Source organism: Eretmochelys imbricata, chromosome 3 (assembly GCF_965152235.1).
Source record: "Eretmochelys imbricata isolate rEreImb1 chromosome 3, rEreImb1.hap1, whole genome shotgun sequence".
In the NCBI taxonomy this organism is placed as follows: domain Eukaryota; kingdom Metazoa; phylum Chordata; order Testudines; family Cheloniidae; genus Eretmochelys; species Eretmochelys imbricata.
The window spans coordinates 164,733,283-164,757,632 of NC_135574.1; the positions used below are offsets into that span (position 1 = coordinate 164,733,283).

Sequence of the window (24,350 nt, forward strand, 5' to 3'; positions counted from 1 at the left end):
TGTTGTAATTTAAGGATAGAAAATTCATTGCCAGGATAAGGTGGAAAAATATCACTTGCAAGTGTGAATTTAGCAGCCACAAATAATGAGATATAAAATGTGCTTGACTTGACAAGAAAAATCTTATCTATAAGATCCACTACTGTGTTTAAAATGAAATGACAGCCATTAAAAATGATGAAAAGACATTACCGGCTTTCTGCGTGCTTGCTCAAATGTAGTCTACTGGACAACGAGGCAAATGGATGTGAATGAGGGTGGTAATTTGACACATTAAAAATGTTGGTCAAATGTTATCTAATTGCTTTCAAGACAGAATGAAACCTTGAGCTACTAACTGAGCCAGAGTTACGTATTGATGAAAAAGATCATGTACAAAATCTTTTTCGTATGGACTGCAATTCCCCTTACTTATGCAAAGAGATGGATCCTCAGAAATAGGTAACACCCATTTCTCCCAATTTAATGAGGATCTTATGTTGGTATGGCAGAATATTTTTCATATACACTTTTTATTTATTGAGATCAAATATAAGATTTAAAGATTGCCTGTGATACGGGAGGAGTTCCTCTCATTTGTCTTAGAACACAAACATGCAGAAATAAGAAGGATATGGAAGTTGCTCATCATGAGAGCAGCCTGGGAGGAGATCTCAGACTTCATTTTGCAGCATTTTTTGCTTCTCCATAGCAGATGTTATTCTTGCAGATATTTTATCATTATTTTAAAAGCAGAGGTGCTTTTAAAAAGTTTTAACACAAAAATGGTAGTCCTTCTACCGTATTGAATTATTATATACTTGTTAGTTTTTATACTGTGGAGTTTGTTAACAAAACAACTGGAGCTGCACTATGCACTATTTTTATTTCTCCTCTTGTTAAAAAGGTGATCCATGAAGGGAAAGTGCAAAATTCCAGCAAGTTAACTAAGTGTGATAAATACACTCAACAGCCAGCCTAGGAGGGGCATTCAGCAAAATTTTCCTTTATAAGTGACTTTCTTCTTTTAGATCCCAGAATATTCACCCCATTGCAGCTGGCTCCCACTCCAAGCGATGGCTCTGCCACCAATAAACCTTGCTGGAGTCTGGAAATAGTCTATAGGAAGTCAGGAATGTGTCCATTTAAAATAAATTGCTTGGTCTTGCACATATAGGAAAAACATAAAGGAAAAACTATTTTAAATATGGAAACCCCCATATATATGTTTTAAAGCCCTCAGCATTTAGCTGACTCACTAAAAGCTGAGTCCATGCTACAACAAGCTTCTCTAGCAGCTATAAAGTCACAAGCATGGTGCATGCTGCAGCATTATTCAAAGTGGGAGTCAGATAGTCCCTACAGAGATGGTTGTGTGGCACCAAGCCTGGAGCTAATATGCTAACTTCTTCTCTTCCTCTGGCTGTGGGAAGCATTCAGCACATAAGGTTAAACCTCATGGAGTTCTGTAATAAGGTTAACCAAGAATCTCATTAAATTAAATAGGTAAGAGAATGGGATTCAAATCACTAATACAACTGTTCTGAAGTTAGAGTTAATGAGATTCATTAACTATTGAATCACAGTTCAGATGAATGAGTATGATAGCAAATGCATCCCCAATAAAATGTATGAGAGTAGCCAGCTAATGAATTTACCGGTTTATACAGTAAAAAACAAAATAAAAGAAAGGAGTTCAATATGTAACACATTTGCATTGACTTTTATGCAGCATAATCATTTACTCAACGTTGTTATCTCTATTTTAAAAGCCAGAATGCTCTATTTAGCAAGAAGCTGAACCCATTTGAGCATGTTTTCGTTGCAGAAACAGTACTGAGGGACAAAATTCTAATTCTTTGGCCAGGTGGTTTATGCAGCCTGGATACAGTTACTAATAATGACCATGGAGAAGAGCTGTGCCCCTCCACCCGGGGACATGGTCTGTTTGATCTGTGCACAGATCCATTGATCGCACCCCTTGCCTGCCCATAATCCTCCCTCCATGGGGCTCTATAGAGGTCCACCACTGAGACCTCCTCACTAGTATGCAGGGGAGTGTGGAGTACACCAGGGGTCTGACCCAAAGCCCTTGAAATCAACAGGAGTCTTCCCATTAACTCCAGTGGGCTTTAGACCAAGCTCCAGGATGGAGTCTACACTACTGCTGCCGCTCTGCACATCTTCCTCACAAATTAGTGATTTGGGACTTTCAATGGTTACCTAATACATCCTAGAATCTGGGCCCAATCCAAAAGCCCTTACTGAGATACAATCCCTCGAACTCCAATAGAAGTGTTGTATTAGTAAAGACTTCCAGATTGGCTCCCCATTGGCTACCAAACTGAGAATGTTAAAAAAGCTACTTTTACAGAAATACAGTATATTTTCATATTGTTTTAAGCAACCATTGAAACAAAAGAGAAATGAATAATTATTTCTGTAAAAGTAGCTTCTTTTTTTGTTTCAGACATTTAAATATATATTTATTTATATATAAATAAATAAGAGACAAGATAACCCCTCCAGTGTTGTAAGTTTCAGTATAAAGAGGTGGTTACTCTAAAGCTAAGGCTTCAAATATTATTAGTGCCACTATAAAGAATGCTCTTCTCCTGGCTCTGGTGAGCTGTACATTTGGGACAGCCAGCCAAAGCCTTTCATGCAGATATGCAGGACATGTGGCAGAAGCAGTCTAAGGTAACAGGGAACTAGGCCATTTTGGCTTTATAAACTGTAACTAGTATCTAAAGCATATAGGCAGCTACTGCAGAACAGGAAGAACAATTACAATATGCTCTCTCCAGTCTGATCTATTGAGGAGGTGTATAGCAACATTCCATACTAACTGAAGCTTCAAGTAGCCTTCATAGTTCACTCCAGGTAGAGCTTATTGCAACAATCCAGTCCCGAAGTGACGAAGAATGGTTTATGTCAAAACTGATGTAACCCCAGTTATAGTTATAAGAACTTATCAGAAATATCATCTAGAGGTGGAACATAAACTGCGCTGCAGTGACTAATACACTTAGCATTCCAGCTTTACAGGGTTGTGTGAAGCAAAAACTGTCATTAGTATTGAACTTTGCTTTCAATTATAGGCTAAATAATTTCATTGACTCCAGTACATTAGTGGAAACATTTAAGTCTCCATCTTAACGTTGTTAGGCCATTTCTGTGCCCTGCAGACAATGGCAGCACTATCAATAATGCCAATATACTGAATCTAAGCACTGCAGAACACCGTAAGGAACTTTAAGGTGAACTTTAAGGCGGAGGCAAGTAAAGAGGATATTTTGGAGTCAATTTTCAAAGTGGTGAGCATGAGATATGCAGGCAAATCTTACCATGTATCAAACTGCACTGTTTGTGATGTGAACTTACAAGTCAGGTCAAGTTTATTAATAATGACTCAGCCATAGGCCAAATGTGCCAAAACCTAAATATAGCACAATAAACTAAATTCAGAATTTTAAAATCTATATAAAAACAAATTTGAAAGAATATAAACTAATTAAACCATATATGCTTCCTACGCCACTGGTCTTTTCCTTCTTTTAGCACTTGACCATACAAATAGGACAACCCCTGGGTGCATAGATATGTTGTCAGTTCCTAATAAGTATTCTGTTTTCTGAGAGTTTCTAGAAAAAGGCATCCAGGACAAAAACACTGAAAGCCATTTTGATCTCAAGTGGCAATACAAATTACAATATAATAAATAACGGGGTAGGACTTCTACCTGGCCAGAGCTGCATGGACATTTGGTTACATTTCTCAACGCTGGTATATTGGCCTTCTGAGTAAGCTGACTGCATGGATTGAAAATAGAAAGCTCTAAAGGCCCTCTTCCTTAACTTGTTATTGGACAAACTGTCTAAATATCTGGCATATTGATAAGTATTTTTAACAAGGGGGAATCAAGATAACATATTGCCATGTCTAGTTGCTTATCAATATCGTCTAGTCTCAGCTTGACTAGGGATTTCATATTTTTAAACTTAAATCTAATAATTTCCACTTATGAGAGGTCTAGAGAATGAAAAGAATTTTGAATGTACTCTAACCAAAAAAAGTATGTGAGAAAGCCCTGCTGAACAGTTTCTCTAAGCAAAGCCTTTCCAAACATTGTGGATGCATACTATGAATGTGAAACCAAAAATTGATATTATGGATAGTAAAGAATTCATGCTTGACTCGGCTCTAAGAGCAGCTGGGGTAGTACTTGGGAGATCAAGAATCTTTCTAAGAAATTTGTTTTCAATCATTTTCAGTCTCAAGGGATTATTCCATGCCCTTATTTCCGCACCATGCAAAATTTGAGCTTATACCTGACACCTTGGCCTCAATCACTAAGGGCAAGAGCAATTAAGTTGTCTCAGTGAGCCTACAATATCATGCATACCTATGAAAATTCAAGCCTAACAGACTTGCATAATTTATTTATATGCAGCTCCCATCTTTGACCTTTGTCTAATTTACTTGAGTTTTTGGACATCTCATTTCAATTATATATAATACCTGCCATATTAAGATTAGCTATTTCAGAAAGGCTTGACAATACCTGTTCATCCACCTGTTATCTACTTTGCACTATTTTTATATACAAATAATTTATTCTTGTATTACAAATATTGTCGCTTTGAGGCTAACTTTAGTACCTGATAATATCTTTCATTATACTGAAAGATGACAGATGTGACATGAAAAAGCTCTCCACTTTTGACCTTCATAGAACATTTATATTACTGGCCTGATTTGTTCTGTACTATTAAAGTCAATGGTTTCACTTCAAAGCAAGAGAAGGAGAGAATTTAGAACCACTGTGTCCTATTTTTCAACAGAGGATATTCCACAAGCCCTGTCTCTTACTTCATTTTCGCAAATAGGAACTACAGCTGTAAAGCTTTGTTCAGTTATGGAAATTATTTCTTTCTCAGGGACATGACCTGCAAATTAGATGGTCTACCAACTACCTAATTCTGCCCTGCTTACCTATATTGATTAGTGCCCTCCTCTACAAGTAGCCTCATTGGAATAAAGGACACTACTCATGTAGGAAGATACTACACCATGTGAATAAAGGTGGCAGAATCGAGACCTATGTTAATTAGACACTTTTATTTACATAGCAACCAAAGCACAGCACGCAATTCTGTTTATATCAGTGGAGTAACTCTGGTTTACACCTTTGTAAAACATAAATTTACGAAAAATGAGAGAATAAAATGCAACATAAAATAACTCAATGGTGAGGTCAACACATCTTGTTAAAACTATTATTTATGTTTACATGGTATTTTGTTTGATTTTTATAGTACTCAGGAAAACAAAATCTTTAGCATTAGAAATCAAAATACAGGATATGGATCAATGGAATGCCACATTTTACCAGTCACTTTTTATTTTCCTCAGTAGGTACTGTAATATTCCATTTGAAAAGTTTGTCACTTTGTTATGTGTCGTGGCAAAATACAATATTTTGATACTTGTTTTTGTCACAAATTCGAACATCAAAATATCAAATCCTTTCACAGGAAGAACATTATATAATTATTTTCTTGGACATATAACAAAAGAACTCTCTCTCCATCTCTCTCACCCCTTTTTTCCCATCCTGGGACACTGCAATCCTCTATGGTTGCTTTAACATATCCTACTCTAGTGGAACTAGCCACTTAAAGTTTCCACTGGTTCCAAATGGCAACTAGGTTTTGGATATAATAAAGATCTGTTAGTCTACTGCTTCCTGGGAATACTGAGTCTCGAACAGAAATCAACAGAGACAAGGAGAAAGAGTCTAGTGGCATCTACTCAGGGGTGAAAGTAACTTAAAGGACTTACCGGTTCTCTGGAGTCCTGAGCGGGGGGGGGTGTGGCCTCGACTGGAAGAGGCGGAGCCTTGACTGGAAGAGGCTGGGCCTTTAAATACCCAGGCCCTTTAAATCAAGATTTAAAGGCCCCAGGGCTCCGACTGTGGCTGGGAGCCCTGGGGCCTTTAAATCACCTCTGGAGCTACCGGCTGCAGAGGCAGCTGGGAGGACCGGGGCGATTTAAAAGGCCCCAGGCTCTGGCCGCCGCTACCGCAATGGAACTCCAGGCCCTTTAAATCACCGCTGGAGCCCTGCTGCCGCTACCCCAGGGCTCCGGCAGGGGGGCTCAGGTGGCACTTTCAAGGGCCCGGAGGCTCCGGCTGCTGCGGGGAGCCCTGGGGGTTCGGGGGGGTGCTTTAAAGGGCCTGGTGCTCCCTGCAGCGGCTGAAGCCCCAGGCCCTTTAAAGCACGGCTGGAGCCCTGCCGCCACTACCCGGGGCTCTGGCAGCGGTGGGGGAGGAAAAGGGGTGGGGGAGGCTTTAAAGGGCCCAGGGCTCCCCACAGCAGCCAGAGCCCCAGGCCCTTTAAAGCGCCCACCTGGGGAAGCTGGTCCGGTCTGGCACGGCGTACTGGCTCTTGCCGGTACACCGTACCGGACCATACCGGCTTACTTTCACCTCTGCATCTACTGGAATTTCTACCAAGGCAGCCTCCATTACAGCCTTTCAGTTTCATTACTTTTCTCTATGTCCAAATTCTTCTGTTTGCTCCCTTCCTTGTCCCAGCTACTCCAATACACACTCAATCTCTCTCTCTTGTCTCCCTAAGGATTCAAGTCTCCTCCTTACTTTTCTCAGCCTCTTCATGTCTTGTTTTCTGCAAAGCTCCTCTCTTTAAAAAGTAGTGAGGTCTCGGCAGGTGTAAGATGCCAATCTGGGGACTTGCCTCTTCTCTTTAGGCACAAAACAGGCACTATTCAGGCAGTGGAAGTGGCAAGCTACACCACAGTGCCCAACCAGCGTACCTTAGTTCTGACCTGGAAAGATCATCCCTAACGTATGGCTACACTGCAGCTGGGAGTGCTTCCCAGAGCAGATAGACAGACACATGCTAGCTCTGCTCATGCCAGCACACTAAAAATAGCAGTGTGGCAGCGGTGGCACGGGAAGCGCTTGGGCTAGCCATCCGAGCAGGTACCCAGAGGGTCAGGTGGGCTTATATTCAGGCAGCTAGCCTGAGCCACTGGCCGTGCCAACAAAGCCACACTGCTATTTTTAAGCACACTAGCTCAAGCAGAGCCTAGCATGTGTTTGTCCACCAATGCTGGGAAGCATGCTCCCAGCTACATTGGAGACATACCCTAAAATGGAGAGGAGGGAGGCTACTTCAGACTCAATTAAAACTTGGCCCTCACTTCTGAGACGGCAGCAGTGCCAGTTGTAAATGAATTTTTCAGCTGTAAGACACCTATGCACTAAGACCTGGACTACAGCTCCATTTTTACCTGCCGCATGACGCAACTGTAATAAATACAAAACTAGGCATCATTTCACATTTTACAGCTCCAACAAACTAGGAGATTTTATTCAGCTGATGCACACTACTGTCTCAAAAGCATACAGGATTTACCCACTACTTCAGCAGAGCTAAATAGAAAAAGGAGAAAGCCATGCTACAGTGACTTAGCAAAAACTTAAATCTTAATACAGTACATGATCCCTATTAAGTAGCTAACTTGCAAACGTTCTGTATGCTTTCTCATATCTAATAAAGAAACCTAACCATTAAGTTAGCTATATGTTTAGAATTATGGAGAAATGAACTGATCTTTGCAAAATATTCCAGACACCTGCTGCTGATGCAAAATAAACTAACTCACAAACCAAGGATAAAGTTTAACAAATCAGCAGCCAACTTCAGATCTGTCGCAACCATTCTGAGTGTCACAGCTACAACAGAGATAGAAGTTTGATGCTCTTCCTCTGAAACCATGGGCCCTTACAACTTGAAAATCACCATTACCAGTACAGGACCCAGGACACAAAAGCAAGCAGTTATGTGGTACACGCATTGACTACATTACTATATAAATACCAGTCTTCTGCACATTAATCTGAGTGGAAATAAAAATCAATAGTTTCATGTTAATAGTGGAAATGTGAAATGAAAATGTATATAAAATGAACTATTACTGAGCAAAATCATGCCAGGATGTTCTGCAGAAAGATAATGTGTTTTCTGGTAAAATACAAGTTTTAATTATACTGTGCGGTGCAGGAACAAAATTATATCAAGTGAGCCCACGAAGAGACAAATGTACAAACATTTATATTGAAAGAAATGATTAACGTGTACTCAATGTTTCAGTTATAGCCAAGTGGGCCATTTCACATTATGCCCCTACTATAAATATAACCAGGCCTTGCATTAATGTACTGCTGATTGCATCAAGATAATATAAAACACCCAAAGCTTTGGCTTTGAAGCAGTGTGTCAGCTTTGACATAGTGCTAGCCAGCAGCAGGTGAATCTCACTGGAATCACAAATTCTGAGCCAATGTCTACTCCTGCAGCCAGAACAGCAAGCAGAGGAAAGGAAGAGAACATAAAGACCATAGAAAGGAATATGGGAGAAAAAACAGCAAGAGACATAAAACATAACATGCATTCACATTTTATATTTATGTGTATGTCACACAAACACTATGTTAAAAGAACATTACAGTTTTCCAGTCAAGCACTCAAAAATTAGGAAATGCCACAATTAAGTTTGCCAGTGCAACCTTAATTCAGCCCCCTTGGGCATAAGCATTATACTACAGTCTTTAATTACATGATCACATGCTATATTTTACACAGGGTCTCTGCCTCATTCAGTGCACAGGCTAGATGTGAATAAATCCCAGCTGCTAGGAGCAGCAATTGCAGAGAAAGACCTGCTCAGTTCCTGCAGCCTTGGATGAAGCATGTTTAGTCACTCTGTGGGGATTTTCCACTGCATGCATGAAGTGAGCTGTAGCTCACAAAAGCTTATGCTCAAATAAATTTGTTAGTCTCTAAGGTGCCACAAGTACTCCTTTTCTTTCTGTGGGGATGGTGCATGTGCAGTCCAATCAGCACTTGGGAGCTGTGAGCATGCTCACAACAGAAAAAACTCTTCAGAAAAATGTAGCTCCCAAACTCTAACAAGTTTTTACCAAGCGTATGTGAACTGTGACTTTTCAAAGTCTATAATTTGGCCAGATTTTTTACAGGAACAGACACATTCCTTACACCAGGACAACCTCCCTGCCATGTTTCAAGTCCCTGCTAAAAAAACATGGAGGCATTAAAGCTTCTCAAAGAAACAGTTATAGGATTTTTTTTTTAAACGTGGACAAATAATTTTTCTCTATCCTCATTTTGAAAAGTGGTTACAGGGTTTTAGTTAAAACTTTCATTAAAAAAAACCAGACATTCAGTATGGACATTTTCAGCCCAAACAGTTAAAGTTTGGCAAAGTTATAAGCAACTGAAAACAGGGTCTTGTAATGGAAAGTGCCACACAACCTTAACTCCAGCACAGTGCTGCCAAATCTGCCTATCACATACACACACACAAATAGATACAGGGCGAAAGTGAACACAGGAGACAGAAAGCACAGAAAAAGAGAGAGCATGACAGCTAGGGATGTTTGTACAGCTGAAACCAAATTCTGAAACAATATTTTGACAAATGAGAGCAGAAGATCACCACTGTCAGAGCTGTTTTTAAATGACTCCAGTGTAAAAACCAAAATATTTAAGAACCTGAAATAATTTACTTATTATTATAATGTTGTACTTGTCTAAAGTAAGAAAAAAGTATTACAAAGTTAAAACAAGGTTTTTTGTTCTTGTTCATGCAAATGATTCTGATTGAAATAGCAAAAGTATCTACATTCTGATGGTTACATGAACGATAGTTATATTAATTATCACAATGCAAATCCTGTATAACTATTAAAAATATTACAGATTTAGGTTGCGATAAAGAAACATGACAAAATCTTACCTGCAACATAGTCACCAAATCCAATGGTAGTTAAAGTGATAACTACAAAATAAATTGCATCTAATGTGCTCCAGCCTTCTATATGCTTGAATATTACAGCAGGAAGAGCAACAAACAGCACACAGCCAAACAATATGAATATTATTGTTGATATGATGCGAATCTTTGTCTGACTCACATTCCATTTCTACAGAAGAAAGGGAGAGGAGAGAAAGAAAAATCCATGGTTAATAAAACTGTGATTGTACTTGAGCACCTATCAAATCCAGAATGAGGAGCATCATCTTTACTAAGGAGCAGAGCTGGATGAATAATTAATTTTTCAGTTCATTGGCAGTTAAGAAAACAAAAATCAGTCAACCAGAATGGCAACAAAACGTTTCAGAATTTTTGGTAAACTGACACAAATCAACAGAATTTTTTTTTTCTGGTCGAATGAAATATTTTGTCCAACCAGAAATAAAGGGTTTAATTTATAAAGGCATTTTAATCCTTTTGAAAAATAAAAGCAAAGGAAATGAAGGGCTGGAGTCACAAAATGGCCAGAGAAGGAGAAGGAGCTCTACTTATAACCTTTAGCCAGTGGGTATGCACTCAGCTGGGATGCGTGAGATACAGGTTCGAATCCCTAATCTAAACTAGGGATTAGAATCCAGGTCTCTCCCTGCCAGGTTGAGTGCCCTACCCTCCAGGCTATTGATTATTCTGGAGTGGGTTCCTCTCAGCCTCTCCTGTTAAAGCTATTCTACTTCGCACAAATAATTAAATATGCATTGGAGCAGGGCCCCTCTTTTCTCATCAACATCTCAAATAGCTCCTAAGTGTCCTTGTGAATCCAGCCCGAAAAAAAATTTAGAGCTGAAATGATTCAACAAATTTGTGACTAGATTTCAGTCTACCTAAACTGCATTTTTCAGCACATAAACTATTTGTCTGAAATTTTTTTCCCAGCTGCACTCAGAAGGATAGGATATTATTATTCTGGGTACGTCTACTCTGGAATAAAAGAGCTGCAGCTGGCCCAGGTCTACCGATATAGGTTTGTGGGGCTCAAGCTGCAGAGGTAAAAATGGTGTGGTGTGTAGATGTCCCTGGGTCCCAGAGCTCAGGCTTCAGCCCAAGCACAAATGTTTGCACAGCAATTTTACAGCCCCACAGCCTGAGCCCCTTGAGTCAAAATCAGCCAATCCAGGCCAGTCGCAGGAGTTTAATTGCTTGTAGAATTACCCTCTGAGTCCACCACAGGAAGAGAGGTTTTTATTCAAAGCACACGTGGATATTCCAGGAAACATCTGCAGACTCTGAATGTGATTCTCTTTTTGGTCTGAACGAATGGCATTTATTCCACTAAGTAATACTAAAGTTTCAGCAGATTTGACATACTGGCATACTTAACTAAATGTTTAAATGGGCCTCAAATGGCTTCTATTTTTGTGGGTGCAGTTTTGTACCTGCAAGTAACTATGAGTAAAAATCATGCATTTTAGCCTCCTAAATATCTGACTGCACCCACAAATCAGGTAGTTGCCTAACTATATTGGTTCAATTAAATGCAGGCAGAAAATTGTACCCACAAAATTTGAGACTTTCTTAAAATCTGGCCTATTGTAGAGACAATAAAGGAGCTCAGAAAAGAGCTTAACTGGTTCCTGATTGACCTTTCCTTACATTATTTTTAACTAGTTTAGTGCTTGTGAAAGCTAGTCCAGACAGTCATCAAGACCAAAGCCAAGCTTTTATCATTCAAAACCAGGAAGCACAGGCTGTGGTGATGTAAAATCTCCTATGATGTGACTCAATTTTTATTTTATTTTGCTGGTGGGGAGTGGGAGGGGAAAATCACCTCTAAGAGTGAGAGAGCCATTCAGTGTCTGACTATGGAAATCAAACCTGCAGAGACTGCCAACAAGGGAGCAAATTGCTAATGAGTTTTAAAACATGGATACTGTGACAAATTTCCTCCTCTACCTTGGTGGGTCTTGTGCTTATTGGTGGATTTGCTTGCCTTGGAGCTTCACAGCAGCCCTCAGTTTGGCCGTTTTCATGAATCCACAGTCCAGGTCAACTCCTCCTGTGTCTCAGGAGTTGGGAGGTTTGGGGGGAACCCAGGCACGCCCTCTACTCTGGGTTCCAGCCCTGGGCCCTGTGGAATGCAGCTGTCTAGAGTGCCTCCTGGATCAGCTGTGCAATAGCTACAACTCCCTGGGCTACTTCCCCATGGCCTCCTCCCAACACCTTCTTTATCCTCACCATAGAACCTTCCTCCTGGTGTCTGATAAAGTTTGTACTCCTCAGTCCTCCAACAGTATGCATTCTCGCTCTCAGCTCCTAGCACCTCTTGCTCCCAGCTCCTTACACACGCACCACAAACTGCAGTGAGCTCCTTTTTAAACCCAGGTGCCCTGATTAGCCTGCCTTAATTAGTTCTAGCAGCTTCTTGATTGGCTGCAGGTGTTCTAATCAGCCTGTCTGCCTTAATTGCCTCCAGAAGGTTCCTGATTGTTCTGGAACTTTGTCTGTTACCTTACCCAGGGAAAAGGGACCTACTTAACCTGGGGCTACTATATCTGCCTTCTATTACTCTCCTGTAGCTATCTGGCCCGACCCTGTCACAATACCTATCTGTTAGGAAATGAATTAAGCTATTTTCCACACAGGGAGACAATTAGCCAATAAATGCAAATAGAGCTGGTCAAAACTTTCCAGAATCTGAATTTTTCAACAAAAATTTTCATGAAAATTTTGATTTCTGAAGAGAAGTAGTAAAGAATGATCAAAACACCTCGTGATGTTTTCTTTCCATTTTTTCAGCCAACTCTAGATGCAAATGGCTCTTGGTTGCCAATGATCCAGCTGGGTTTGAAATGGTGGCTTTGAGCTGAAAGTCAGTACCCTGAGCCTTTTCTTCTCACTTGTCTTAAAGCCAGCATTTGCTTGGTGGATGAAACTGTCTGGCATAACACCGTTCTGCATTGTGAGAATCTCAAAAGCAACCATGCTAGCAGACAGTTCCTACTATAAAGGAAAACAGGCAAACAATATGGCATGCTGCACAGAATTGGTCCCTTTGAACCTACAACAGTTGCAGTGCTGGTACAAACAACAGGAAATTGCACTGCAAATTAAGGCTGCTAAATAAACATGTATCTAAAAATGTAATATGACAGGTACTGTACCACCTGCTGCCACTGGGACAACCAGTGCTTGGGTTGTAGCTGTAACTGCTTTAGCCACTGGAGGCTGAAGTAGATCTAGATGCAACTGAGGGACTTCTGGCCCTACAGCACAACAGGCAGCCACAGAGAGAGGCGACACGGAGGAGGAAATACACACTTCTGTAGGTTTAACTAGGCAGAGGCAGAGTATGCAGCTGTCTGCACATGCTTCTTTCTGCCTCTGCTCCTGTTTTTCCAGATCCAGCAACAAGTGTGGGGGGCAAGACTCATTGTGGTGGGCGTCAGGTAGGAATGGAGAGGTTTCCATGTGACAGTCCCTACTACAGTGTCTTTAAAAGGAGCAGTTTTGCCAACTTTCAAATTTTTATTGCAATTCTTGCAACCATTGGTGTTTCTCTTTAAGTCCTGGCTGCTGAATTCCTGTGAATATGTAAGAATCTCAGGTTTCATTTTATGTTTTTGAAGTGTCCACCCTTCATGGCTGCAAAGATAAGCATGAAAGTGTGACCTCGGTGCACCTAAAGGCTCAAAAACCAGAAAGCCAATAAAAAGAAACCCAAAAGTACTTTTCTAAAAATTGCAATCCTAGAGGGCCCTGACTCATTGATTTTTGAATGTTTGGGGTTGGCAACTTGCTCCTAAGTTCCCCCGGGGCAATTTTTGTGCTTTTACAATTACACTGTCCTGTTCTGAAAAGATGTTTTTCTCTGCCCTATTTCTACTGTAGATTAAAGACCAACCCGAACAGGGGCCACTTGCTCAGCCTTCGAAGACTTATGTATGTGAGTAACTTCACACGTGAACAATCCCATTGACCTCAGCAGAACACCTGATGGTGTCATAAGTAGGACTCAGGCTTCAACTATGCCAAGAAACACTGAAGCCAAGACCTGTCAAATACACATGAAAAAAATGAAATAAAAGGAGAATTTTTTTTTCTAAACAGTTTCATGAATTGTAGGTCTTACTTGTAACAACAGAGTAGTACAAATTTTAAAAAAAAAACATACTCTGAAAGTTAAGTTGCTAGTGTCCTTTTAGATATCTGTTTTATGGCAATCCGTGGGATAAAGCTATTATAGGCTCAGAAAAATAAGTGTATAGAACAGGCAATGGGATTCCATTTCAAATGGATTCTTGTGTATGTGTAAGCACAATTTTTGCGTACTGCCACTTGCACATGCTTACCCCATGTAGTCACACTTATAATGAAGCAGAAGAGAGCACTGGCCAACTAAAACCCTCTAATCTCTCTCAAGTTCTGTTTTCTTTACAGAGAGTCTTTCTTTCAAAGACTATATTCTTTCCGACCCCCTGCTTTTTAAAATTAAACAGAAGGATGCTTGTTTTAGTTCAGGGGAAGTGCTGGAGAAGAGGAGAGTCCAGCGGTCACTTCCTGTGCTGTGGGGGCTGTAGAAGGAGAGCAAGATCTCCATACAGTTTGGGGAATGGAAAGGCAACAGAAGGGCCCACTAGAAGGTGTAGCAAGGAAGTCCAAGAGTTCACTTCCTGCTCACTTTGAACACTGCCTATAATATCAGTGTATGCTTTATCTATGATTTACCATAAATCTCAAAGCGCCTGCACCGATTCCCCTGTATTATCTAAAGTAATCCCATTCAGCCACATTTCTGTGTCAGTGATTTCTTACTATAGTGCAATACTATAATTTTTTGAAACAAACTGCTGCTGCTCTAGAATATTTTAAAGGAAAATAAAAAAGATAAGTTGATTGATTTGGATCCAATTTCTCTTCCCAGTCATAATTATTTTAGGAAACTGAATCTGAATGTATATGTTGAACTTCACCCCGTTCTCTATCAACAGTGTTGGATAACATGTACTTACAGTAACCTTCAACACACCTTTTGCCAGACATTAACAATGACTCAATGCATTATTCTCTTTAAAAAGTTTACTGTATTTTTACTTAATTTTAAAGTGAGGAGTAACATTTAGGACAATATATTTAGCATACTTACAACAAATGTATCTTCTACTTTGGCAATTCCTTTTCCAAATATGGTCCCGAGTTGATCTCCAACTCCAGCCAACAGAAAACCAAACAGAGGAATTCCCAATAAGGCATAGATGATACAGAATATCTTTCCACCTTCTGTACGTGGCGAGATGTTCCCAAAGCCTACATTACAAACAACTTGGGCTATTTATAAATTACTTACACATATTAAATTACATGTCCAAAAGTATTACAGGAGGAGAAAACTTAAGCGGTCCCCATTGGATCAACCACATTATACACTGTACGTTTCTATAGATTCACCCTTATAATTTGATTTTCTCATTTTCCTCATTCAGAGTGTTGTCCAATTAACCAATTTGTCTCCCTTATACGTATAATTCTTATATTGCTGAATTTTTTTCCTTCTCCCACAGAGTAGCTTCACCGTAGAGGCTGACTCCTTGCACACCTTACTCAGGCAAATCTCCCACTGAAATCACTTGGAGCAAATCTTCCATTGACTTCAATGGGAGATTAACCTGAGCACAGGGCGCAAGATCAGACCCTACTAAGTGGAAATTACTATAACTGGAATTGCAGTTTTGCAGACTGCAATGCATTGAAACTGTATGCAGCTTACATTCAAATGTAGTATAAACACTGTTCCAAGATCACAACGAGCCACATTTTCAAGGGAGGCAGCATGAAACCGCACATTTGGATGAGCAAGATGAGGATTTGTACATTAAGTGGGACTGTTCATATACTTTAGGACTGAAGAAGCGCACACATACAGGTTTTTGCAGGCACAATAAGACTTTGCAATTTGATGCCACTGTCCATTTGAAAACTCAAATCACTTACAAAGATTATTGAATTTAGTTAAAAACATACTTCTAGCATGCATATTAGCTCTATTTCAAAACAGGTAAATGGAGGTATAAAGAGGGGCATTTGAACTTCCAGAATGCAAGAGGTAATACAAATAAGTGAAGCTCTTTTTTGTATCTAACCCAATTTCTGTTTATCTATTTTGAGCACCCTGGTTTGGCACCAAAAACAAATTTTCTTCATATGCAACATTTTGTTTATTTTTACTATTGCCCTTCTTGAAATTAGAGATAAATCAGAACCAAAATCCTGTATCCAAACATCTCCCCTTTTCCAACACATACACACTTTGGAAAATTTTAAATGGAAATCTGATTATGAATGCTATGGCTTGAGCCATACATTGGAAATGTTTGTAATAAAGTATGTAGCAGTTGTATTGAACTAAGAAAAACATTGTTATTTCAAATTTCAAGAATGCAAAGTATCCCAAACCAAATTTATGTTGCAGGCATTGTATTATTCTTAATAGAAACACTACCGGTATCCTTTTGTATACACAGGGGCCAAAATGATCCCTGGAATAACTCCCCGGAAGAAAACAGAATTATACAAGGTATGAATTTGGCTCAATATGCCTTAATGTAACCTTCAACCTTAATGTAAATTCCCAGACAAAAAATGAGTTATGCGGGAATTAAGGTTGAGTACACATCAGGAATCAACAGCAAAAAATGTTATCTGTGTTGTAATTATCCCAGAATCAAGCATTATAAACTCAGAAAATTCAGTTAAGGTTAAATGAAATGCCAACCTATTGAGGAATAGAGATGCACAGTTAGGGCACCTAAACAATCTTAACTCTGCTCTGTAGTGACACTATGCAAAAAAATCACAATTATAATTAAAACATTTTAGCATTTGTGGTCTCTTATTAGACTAAACTGATTTTAACTAAATATATGTTTTCTCCCTTCCCTGCCCACTACCCCCATGATGTCTCTATGGGGCAGTGTAATACAGTGCTCTGAGTTAATCTGGAGCCAGGACTGGAACCACTGAGGTTCACCATTCAGGGAGTTGTAAACTGATGCATTCCCACTTTACTGCACCAAGCAGATCTCAGGGCACGACAGAATCTGGTCCCAGATTTTTAAAATAAATTAGCTTTTGTTTACTGATGGCCAAACCAACAGAACGAAACAAATACTAGTTAGTCTTGTTTAATTAACAGGTCTGTGTATATGGCTACAGTACTTTTGAATAGATTCTATTGTTCAGTTTTTATAAGGCCTTTGCGTGACTTAGAGCCAAGCATCTAGGGGCACCATGTGCAATTCAAACTCTTGTCTTTGGCAATAGCCCTTGATTTTGGTAGAGCAAAGAGACATATTTCCCTGTTCCATATCCTCTCAGTAATGATAAAATACTCACCCAACTAAGCATACTCAAAAGAAAGAGACTGTTTTTTTCTTTTTGACTCTGACATTTCCATTTCCATTCCTCCCACTGCTGTCAGAGGAGATATGTTTCTTGTGCACTCTATTTGTAATCTGCTACTAATCACTTCCAGGACATCTAGTTCCCATTCAGGTCTATATATTTACATATTTACAGAGACATACTTTACATAGGAACCAGATTATGCATCTCTTTGCTTTTACGGCCCTCAACGACTTGTATATGCTTTTCATAACAGATTTTTTCATGTAGAAACACCATAGAAAAGGTCTCTTTTTAATTAATTACATATGAAGGGTTCTCACATACACACATTCTGGATTAACAGCCAGCCGTGAGAGGTGGTGCAGTGTACCTCTGGCTGGATGAGCACTTCTCAGGAAAAAAGAGGATGTGTTTTGGGATCTATCATTATAACTTAGTGCCCTAGCAACATGGTCTGTTATAAGATTTCCATCACCCACACAATATTATGTTTCATAGTAATATGCTACCATGTATTACAAATCAGCCTGTCTTGATAGCTACATTAATTGTCCCTAAATAATAATGTCTTATTACTTCCCCACATTGTGAGGTATTCTTTGATTTAGGGAACGGGAGAGTAAATTTACTTGTGCTTATTGTGGTTGATCTAATTTTTGAACATTTTGTCTAAAAGAAAGCTATGGTTCTCTAAAAACCATCAGCAGCATGCTGCTCCTACATAACAAGAGAGAGAAACTACATCCCACATAGCTTCATCGTGCTGATCCTAGCACATAAACCGTAAGGACACCACTACATGCCTCCAAGTATCATGCAGCTCTTTTCTATTTTCAGTGATCACATAGACATTCACAGCATTACTGTACTTGCTATAGCTCTATCACTGAATAAGTTACATGGCAGCAAAGGTCTTCACTGCAGAGTTCTCTCTTTTGCTCCATTAGCAGCTCTAGGCCCATCCAGATGCTGGATCCTGCTCCCAGTCTGCCATATTGGCTGAATTACCTCTCCGAATCAGCAACGTTTACACCCCTCCACACACTCTCTCCTCCCGTCCCCTGGACCAGCATTTGTAAATAGAAACATGGCTGGGTTCTCAGGCTCTGCACACAGGTCAGCACCACAACCACACAGGCAGTTGCTGTGCAAGGAGAGATTCTTCACACCTCCTGTCCCGTGTGTGTTTCTATTCCTCTAGTTCTGGTACATAAGTGATTCCTGGATCTAGAGTCAAAGTATTTCTTTCTAACAGTTTGTGGACATGAACTAAGGCAGTGTTTTTCAAACTTTTTTGGCTGCATACCCCTTTCCAGATAACGTAGCCTACCACGTTCCCCCATCTGAGATAGAGTCATAATATACCTATGATTAGATTGCCCAGTCTTACTAAATAAAATGCATTGTCCGCCATTACAGGATTTTTCTCGCCTACCCCAGTTTGAAAACCACTGAACTAAGGGATCCAAAACCCACTGAAGTCAATGAAAAGATTCCCCTGAAAGAGCTTTTATCAGGCCCTATCTGCAGGGAACTAGAAGAGAATCACACATTTTACTTCCAAAACTGGGTCACAGACAGAATGTCCCCTACCTTACTTTAATACACCGTAGCATGACTTACCTCCTGGTTTCCTAAAATGCCTTCCATGCTGTGTTAAAATGCTAAGTGTGCCACTAATGCCCAAAGGGTTCGTGTGCATTTCGAGTATGTTCTCTGACAGGTAGTTATAGACAGATACAAGAAACACATTTTAAAACCAAGTAGCTTCCATTCACCCATGAGTGAACCAAGACAGGAAGGGCATTGCAAATACTGCTACATGTTCTATTCAGCAAGATAACACATTACACAGTCTATGCCCATTCACTATGTAGCTAAGTTATGCTGTTTCATGCTCTGCAGGCTAGATAATAACATGAGAGTACTCCATATTGCTAAAGCTAAACTGTCTCTTTATTAAAAAGAACTATTTACAGAGGTGCTCCAGCTGCAGTAAGCATTCAAAGCACATGTACACACTCGCTTCCTGGTGCCTCCTCTAAACTCTTCTCTCCAACAACCTGTGTTCCCCCCTGCAAGTTCCATGCAGGTTGCTACACCTTTCCATTCAAGGATTTTTGTTGTTGTATATTTTGTGCCAGTATTTGCTGAGGCCACAGGTTATTCATACATAATGCACAACAGGAACATGGCCTTTACTGCCCTCCCATTGCGACCTACTAGGCCTCATAGTCCTTCAAGGTGGTGATCTTTGAATAAGTCTCCCATTTGCAATGCTGAGAAGTGAAAAGTAATGCACATCGGATAAATAAACATCGGAAAAAAATAATCTGAGCTATAGATACAAAATGATCACTCAAGAAAAACCTTGGAATCATTGTGGATAGTTCTCTGAAAATATCTGCTCAATGTGCAGCATCAGTCAAAAGAGCAAACAGAATGTTAGGAACCATTAGGAAAGGGATAGACAATCACAGAAAATGTCATTATTCCACTACATAAATCCATGGTACGCCCACACCTTGAATACTGCATGCAGTTCTGGTGGCCCCATCTCAAAAAAGATATATTGGAATTGGAAAAGGTACAGAAAAGGGCAACAAAAATGATTAGGGGTATGGAACAGCTTCCATATGAGAAGAGAGTAAAAAGACTGGGACTGTTCAGGTTGGAAAAGAGATGACTAAGGGGGGATATGACAGAGGTCTATAATATCATGACTGGTGTGGAGAAAGTGAACAAGGAAGTGTTATTTTCACATAACACAAGAACCCAGGATCACCCAATGATTCTCCAACAACAGGCCAGCTGATGGCTGAGGCTCTTTCTAAATCTTCCTTGTCATAGATCTGGCCTGTCTGTCCAGTGTGCCTGCTATCTGCCACTATTATGCAGTTTTCTTTGGTTTTGTTGCCACCACTGTCCTGAGAGGAGCTGGGTGGGAAACAGTTTTCCCATCCCATGAAGCTTTGAGATTTCAAAAATGTTCTTGTTCCACATCAGGACAAAAATCAAGCCTTTTCCATGTGTTCTGAGAAGAGAGATTGGCTATTCTGGGTTGGGTCTATCACCTGTTGGTCAGGGCACTCATCTGGGAGACCCAGTTTCAAGTTCCTGATTTGCCTGACTCTTGGGAGGGTCTCTCATTATTTCCTGATGGAGCTGTTCCACTTAGTATGAGGGAGAGAGAAAGAGAGAGACTGACTGGCTCTATAGCCCAATGGTTAGGGCACTCACCCGGAATGTGGAAGACCCAAGTCCCTGCTCCAATGAATATTTAATTATTTAAACAATGTGCAACAATTCCAAAGAGGAGAGAATGAAAAAGACCGAGCCTAGAATAGACAATAGCCTGGTGTTTACGGCACTCACCTAGGATGTTTTAAATCCAGGTACAAAACCCTGGTTTGGAGCAGGAACCTGAATTTGAGTCTCCGACAGCCCAGGTGAGTGCCTCTGCGGTGAGTCTCCTCTTTCACGTTGAAGATATTCTGGTGTTTTACTGTGATCAAATCCATAACTTGACTGCCTTGCTGCCCAGCAGTGGATGGTGCTCCTGTGTGTCAAACTACTATAAACTTCAAGTGATAATGTCTCCTATTTCGTGGGTTTCTTATCCACAGTCTGAATTTGCCCACTGGCCTCAGACTGGTTTTACTGTACATCACCGCCACTTGTTCACATTTCTCCAGTCTAATATTACTGCCTATCGGTGTAGCTGTGATTACTTGGCAGCTGGCTCCACAATCCAGCTGGAATTGAATTGTTCATTGGTTTAATAACATAGTTGCAAATGTGATCGTTGAATAGCTGGCAGAGTTCTTCTTTAGTGCATGTACATTGTGAGTCCCAAATCTGATCAAGTTACACTGCAAATTTCCTCCTCTTCACTGGAAATCTCTATGTCCTCAATTACTGCATGCATGACTGAGCTTTTCTTTCCTGGTGTCACTGCAACATCAGAACATCAAGTGGTTCTGTTTCCCACACCCCTTGCACCATTGCCACTAGGCTGGGTGGTTTTTATTCTGCCTTTTGTGTTGCTTTCCAAAATAGATACACTGGACCATGATGCTTATATTGTTGGTCATTCTGTCTCTGGCCTGAGTCCTGGGTTCCTTTAGCTTGAGCCTGCATATTTGTTTTGCACTAATGGCAGTGGGTCTGGGTTTTTTTAATCCTTTCACTGGACCGTTCAGACGCCCTTGCTATTTTGGAGACATTTATCAAGTGTTAGAGCTATTTTTCCTCAACACTCTCTCCTGGAATCATGTCTCCCACAAACATCCTGCCTTTAATTAGGGAATGTCCAAAGTTATATGGGAGTGTTAGAGTTCTCAGCTCTGTAATATGAATATTTATTCCCTTTTCTGCTTCTTGTTGTTTGTTGTTTTTTGGTGGAAAAAAATCTCTTTCTACCATCTCATTCTGCCTGGGGTCAGAATACTCATCCAGCACCTTGATCAGCCGTCCCAGTGTTTTGGGCATTATTCCCAGGAGCAGTGTCCCATCTCCTTCTCATCCTTTTCCCCCCACACAATGAGATAGTAAAAAAGCTTCATCCTTCATTTTCTCATTTTTTTTCTCTAGGGCATGGTCAGGTCTGTATACAGACTGAATTCTTTCTCCCACACTCGTGCAAGGCTTTCGTATGGAGATCCAGTATTCCCAGTGGTCTCCATGCTGCCTCTTTGGTGTTTCTAGGTCCTACTTTCTTTGTCTGTTAATTACACCCTCTTCTTTGTTGTGGGTCTCACTAAAATGACCACTACCACTATGTTTTGTATACTGTGTGCTGGGTCATAATAAGAGAGGACTCCGTTTTTTTAAAAACTGAACTGGCTCTTTATTAAAAGAACTCTTTACTATTTACAGAAATGCTGCAGCTGTCCTTCCGAACATGTGCACACAGACTGAGTTCCTGTTGCCACCTTCAAACTTTTCCCTCCTGCAGCATGCATTCAATCTTCCCTCCAAGTTCCAGGCAGGTTACAGTCTGCACTGCACATGCATGCGTGGCTACAAATATTGGTCACATGTGCCAAAATTTCTTAGCAAATTAAGTGCCAGATCCAAGACTAGAACCTACATTGATTAATTCTGCCACCAGCATTTAACCCATTAAGCCCCAGTGTCAGCCAATGTATCGAATCTCTGAGCATTACCCTGTTTAAAAATGTGGCTAATAATAATGCTTTCCAGTTACTTACTGATTTTCCATCTATATGTCTCAAGCACTTAACAAGGTTGTTAAACATTCTTAACCTAAATACAGTTTATATATTTATATATGGGGCACTATGGCTATTGGAGAGATCAGGTTTGTATTTCTAACTTTGCCATAAGATCGCATGTTAACTTCTGACAAGTCATTTAACTCTGTTTCTCAGTTACCCCATACACAGATCCCAGCGTTTCCTTTCACTATTGAGAAGTAGTCTTGACCAGTTTGGAATTCAGCTATGAAAATATTTTCCCTCATCCCCTTTTTTCTTATTCCATCTGCTTCATTGAAAGAGAATTGTGTGCTTTAAACATTTTACTATTCTTGCCCTTGAAAACTGCCTCTTTTGTGAACCAGTATTAAAACATACCTGTACGTTAAGAAGTGTATTTTCCCTGAGTGGATCAAAGTTACAGAGAAACACAAAATATTGCAAAATCCCTAAGAGGTTAAGGATTTTTTACTCTTAAAAGTCCTTGCTCAAAAAAAATTCAGAGAACAGCCTAGTTGTTAATAAGACTTACACCTAAGTGTCTTGAAGTGAAAGGATGTTTTACTTCTTTATTTTTTGGAGGCACAAGAGGGACTTCAATCATCTTCGCAACGCGACTGAAGCTGCAATCTTAAATAAAGATAGGTTATCCCCTCTCCCTAATAAAACAACATACAGCTGATGAGCTAAGACTGGAGGCCTTGGTCTTCCTGTGCCACAAAATACAAGCTTCCACCACTAGAGCAAAAGGAATATCTCTCATAGCTGTCACCTACAGAAACACTTTTAATTTTCTTTCTACGCTGTAATGAGAAAATAGCGGGTAACATGCTAGCCCCACCCTGGAGGGCCCAATTCAATGCCAAAACTCCCGCAGGCATCAATGGGGATTGAACCAATACTGAGATGTGTGCCAGCTGGTGTTTTGCTAACTGTTTCTTCACACTTATTAAACGGTACTATTAATACCACCAAAATGGTGAAAAGCTGATGAACCTAAAATGTAGGTACTAATCCTTAAAGCTTTCAATGAGCTGGGGGGACAGCTGCCTTTGAGATTGCTTCTCTTCATGAGATCTGCCATGACAGCTATGATCGATGCCTGATGGAGTCCGCAATGAAACTCAGTGTGATTAAACTTAACAGACTGTATATCTGAGTTATTTTATATCAATTCTGAATTATAGATATTTTATTTCCAGGGTAAATCCTGAAGTTATTGCTCAGTTCTTACTCAGGCAAAACTCCCACTGACTTCAGGTATTTGGGTTGACTCTTGCTGTGCATACTGTAGCCCTGATTCAGCAAATTACTTAAGCACAAGCTTAAATTCATCCCTACTCATCAAGCATTTAAGCAAGTGCATATGTACATATCCGACATGCATACATACATACACAAAGATGTATATAATCTACTAAACAAAGTAGTAAAAAAATGTATTAGCAGATTTTAAAAGTCATGAGGTAGCAGAAATTGTTCCTGGAACTCAAACTGTCCTATGTTCTCTTACTTCCTAGAATTTCACTCTGCATGAGAATCTCTTGGTTCTGATGTTATTTGAGGAGTTAAACCAGGCACAGCTACAGGACAGTAAAAATATTTTTAAACCTTTCAAAGGACTAATAATTAATTCTGTGTTTTCAACTTGTAGGATACTTAAAACGATTAGATAGATAGATAGATAGATAGATAGATAGATAGTCTCTATGATGTTGCTTTCTGTTCAATACAATAGATGTTACGCACTATATTGCTCACCAACATTATAGAATGGTCCCAGTTCATTAGTACACGTGAACATTTACATACAAACATCTAATAAATTGATTAACTGAATCCTCAATTAATATTCTGACTTGAATTCTTTGATACAGCCATAAATGCAAA

The 24,350-nt window shown here is 39.9% G+C and overlaps 1 protein-coding gene across 1 annotated transcript in view; it reads right to left on the reverse strand.

The window, feature by feature from the left end:
* The window catches only part of KCNK2 (potassium two pore domain channel subfamily K member 2), a gene marked incomplete at its 5' end in the record, with an annotated part of 121,304 nt that overhangs the window by 35,959 nt on the left and 60,995 nt on the right, over positions 1 to 24,350 (reverse strand). Inside the window, 2 exons of the mRNA XM_077811947.1 lie at positions 9,826 to 10,012; positions 14,984 to 15,144. Coding sequence (XP_077668073.1) covers positions 9,826 to 10,012; positions 14,984 to 15,144 — 348 coding nt within the window. The remainder of the gene's footprint in view (positions 1 to 9,825; positions 10,013 to 14,983; positions 15,145 to 24,350) is intronic.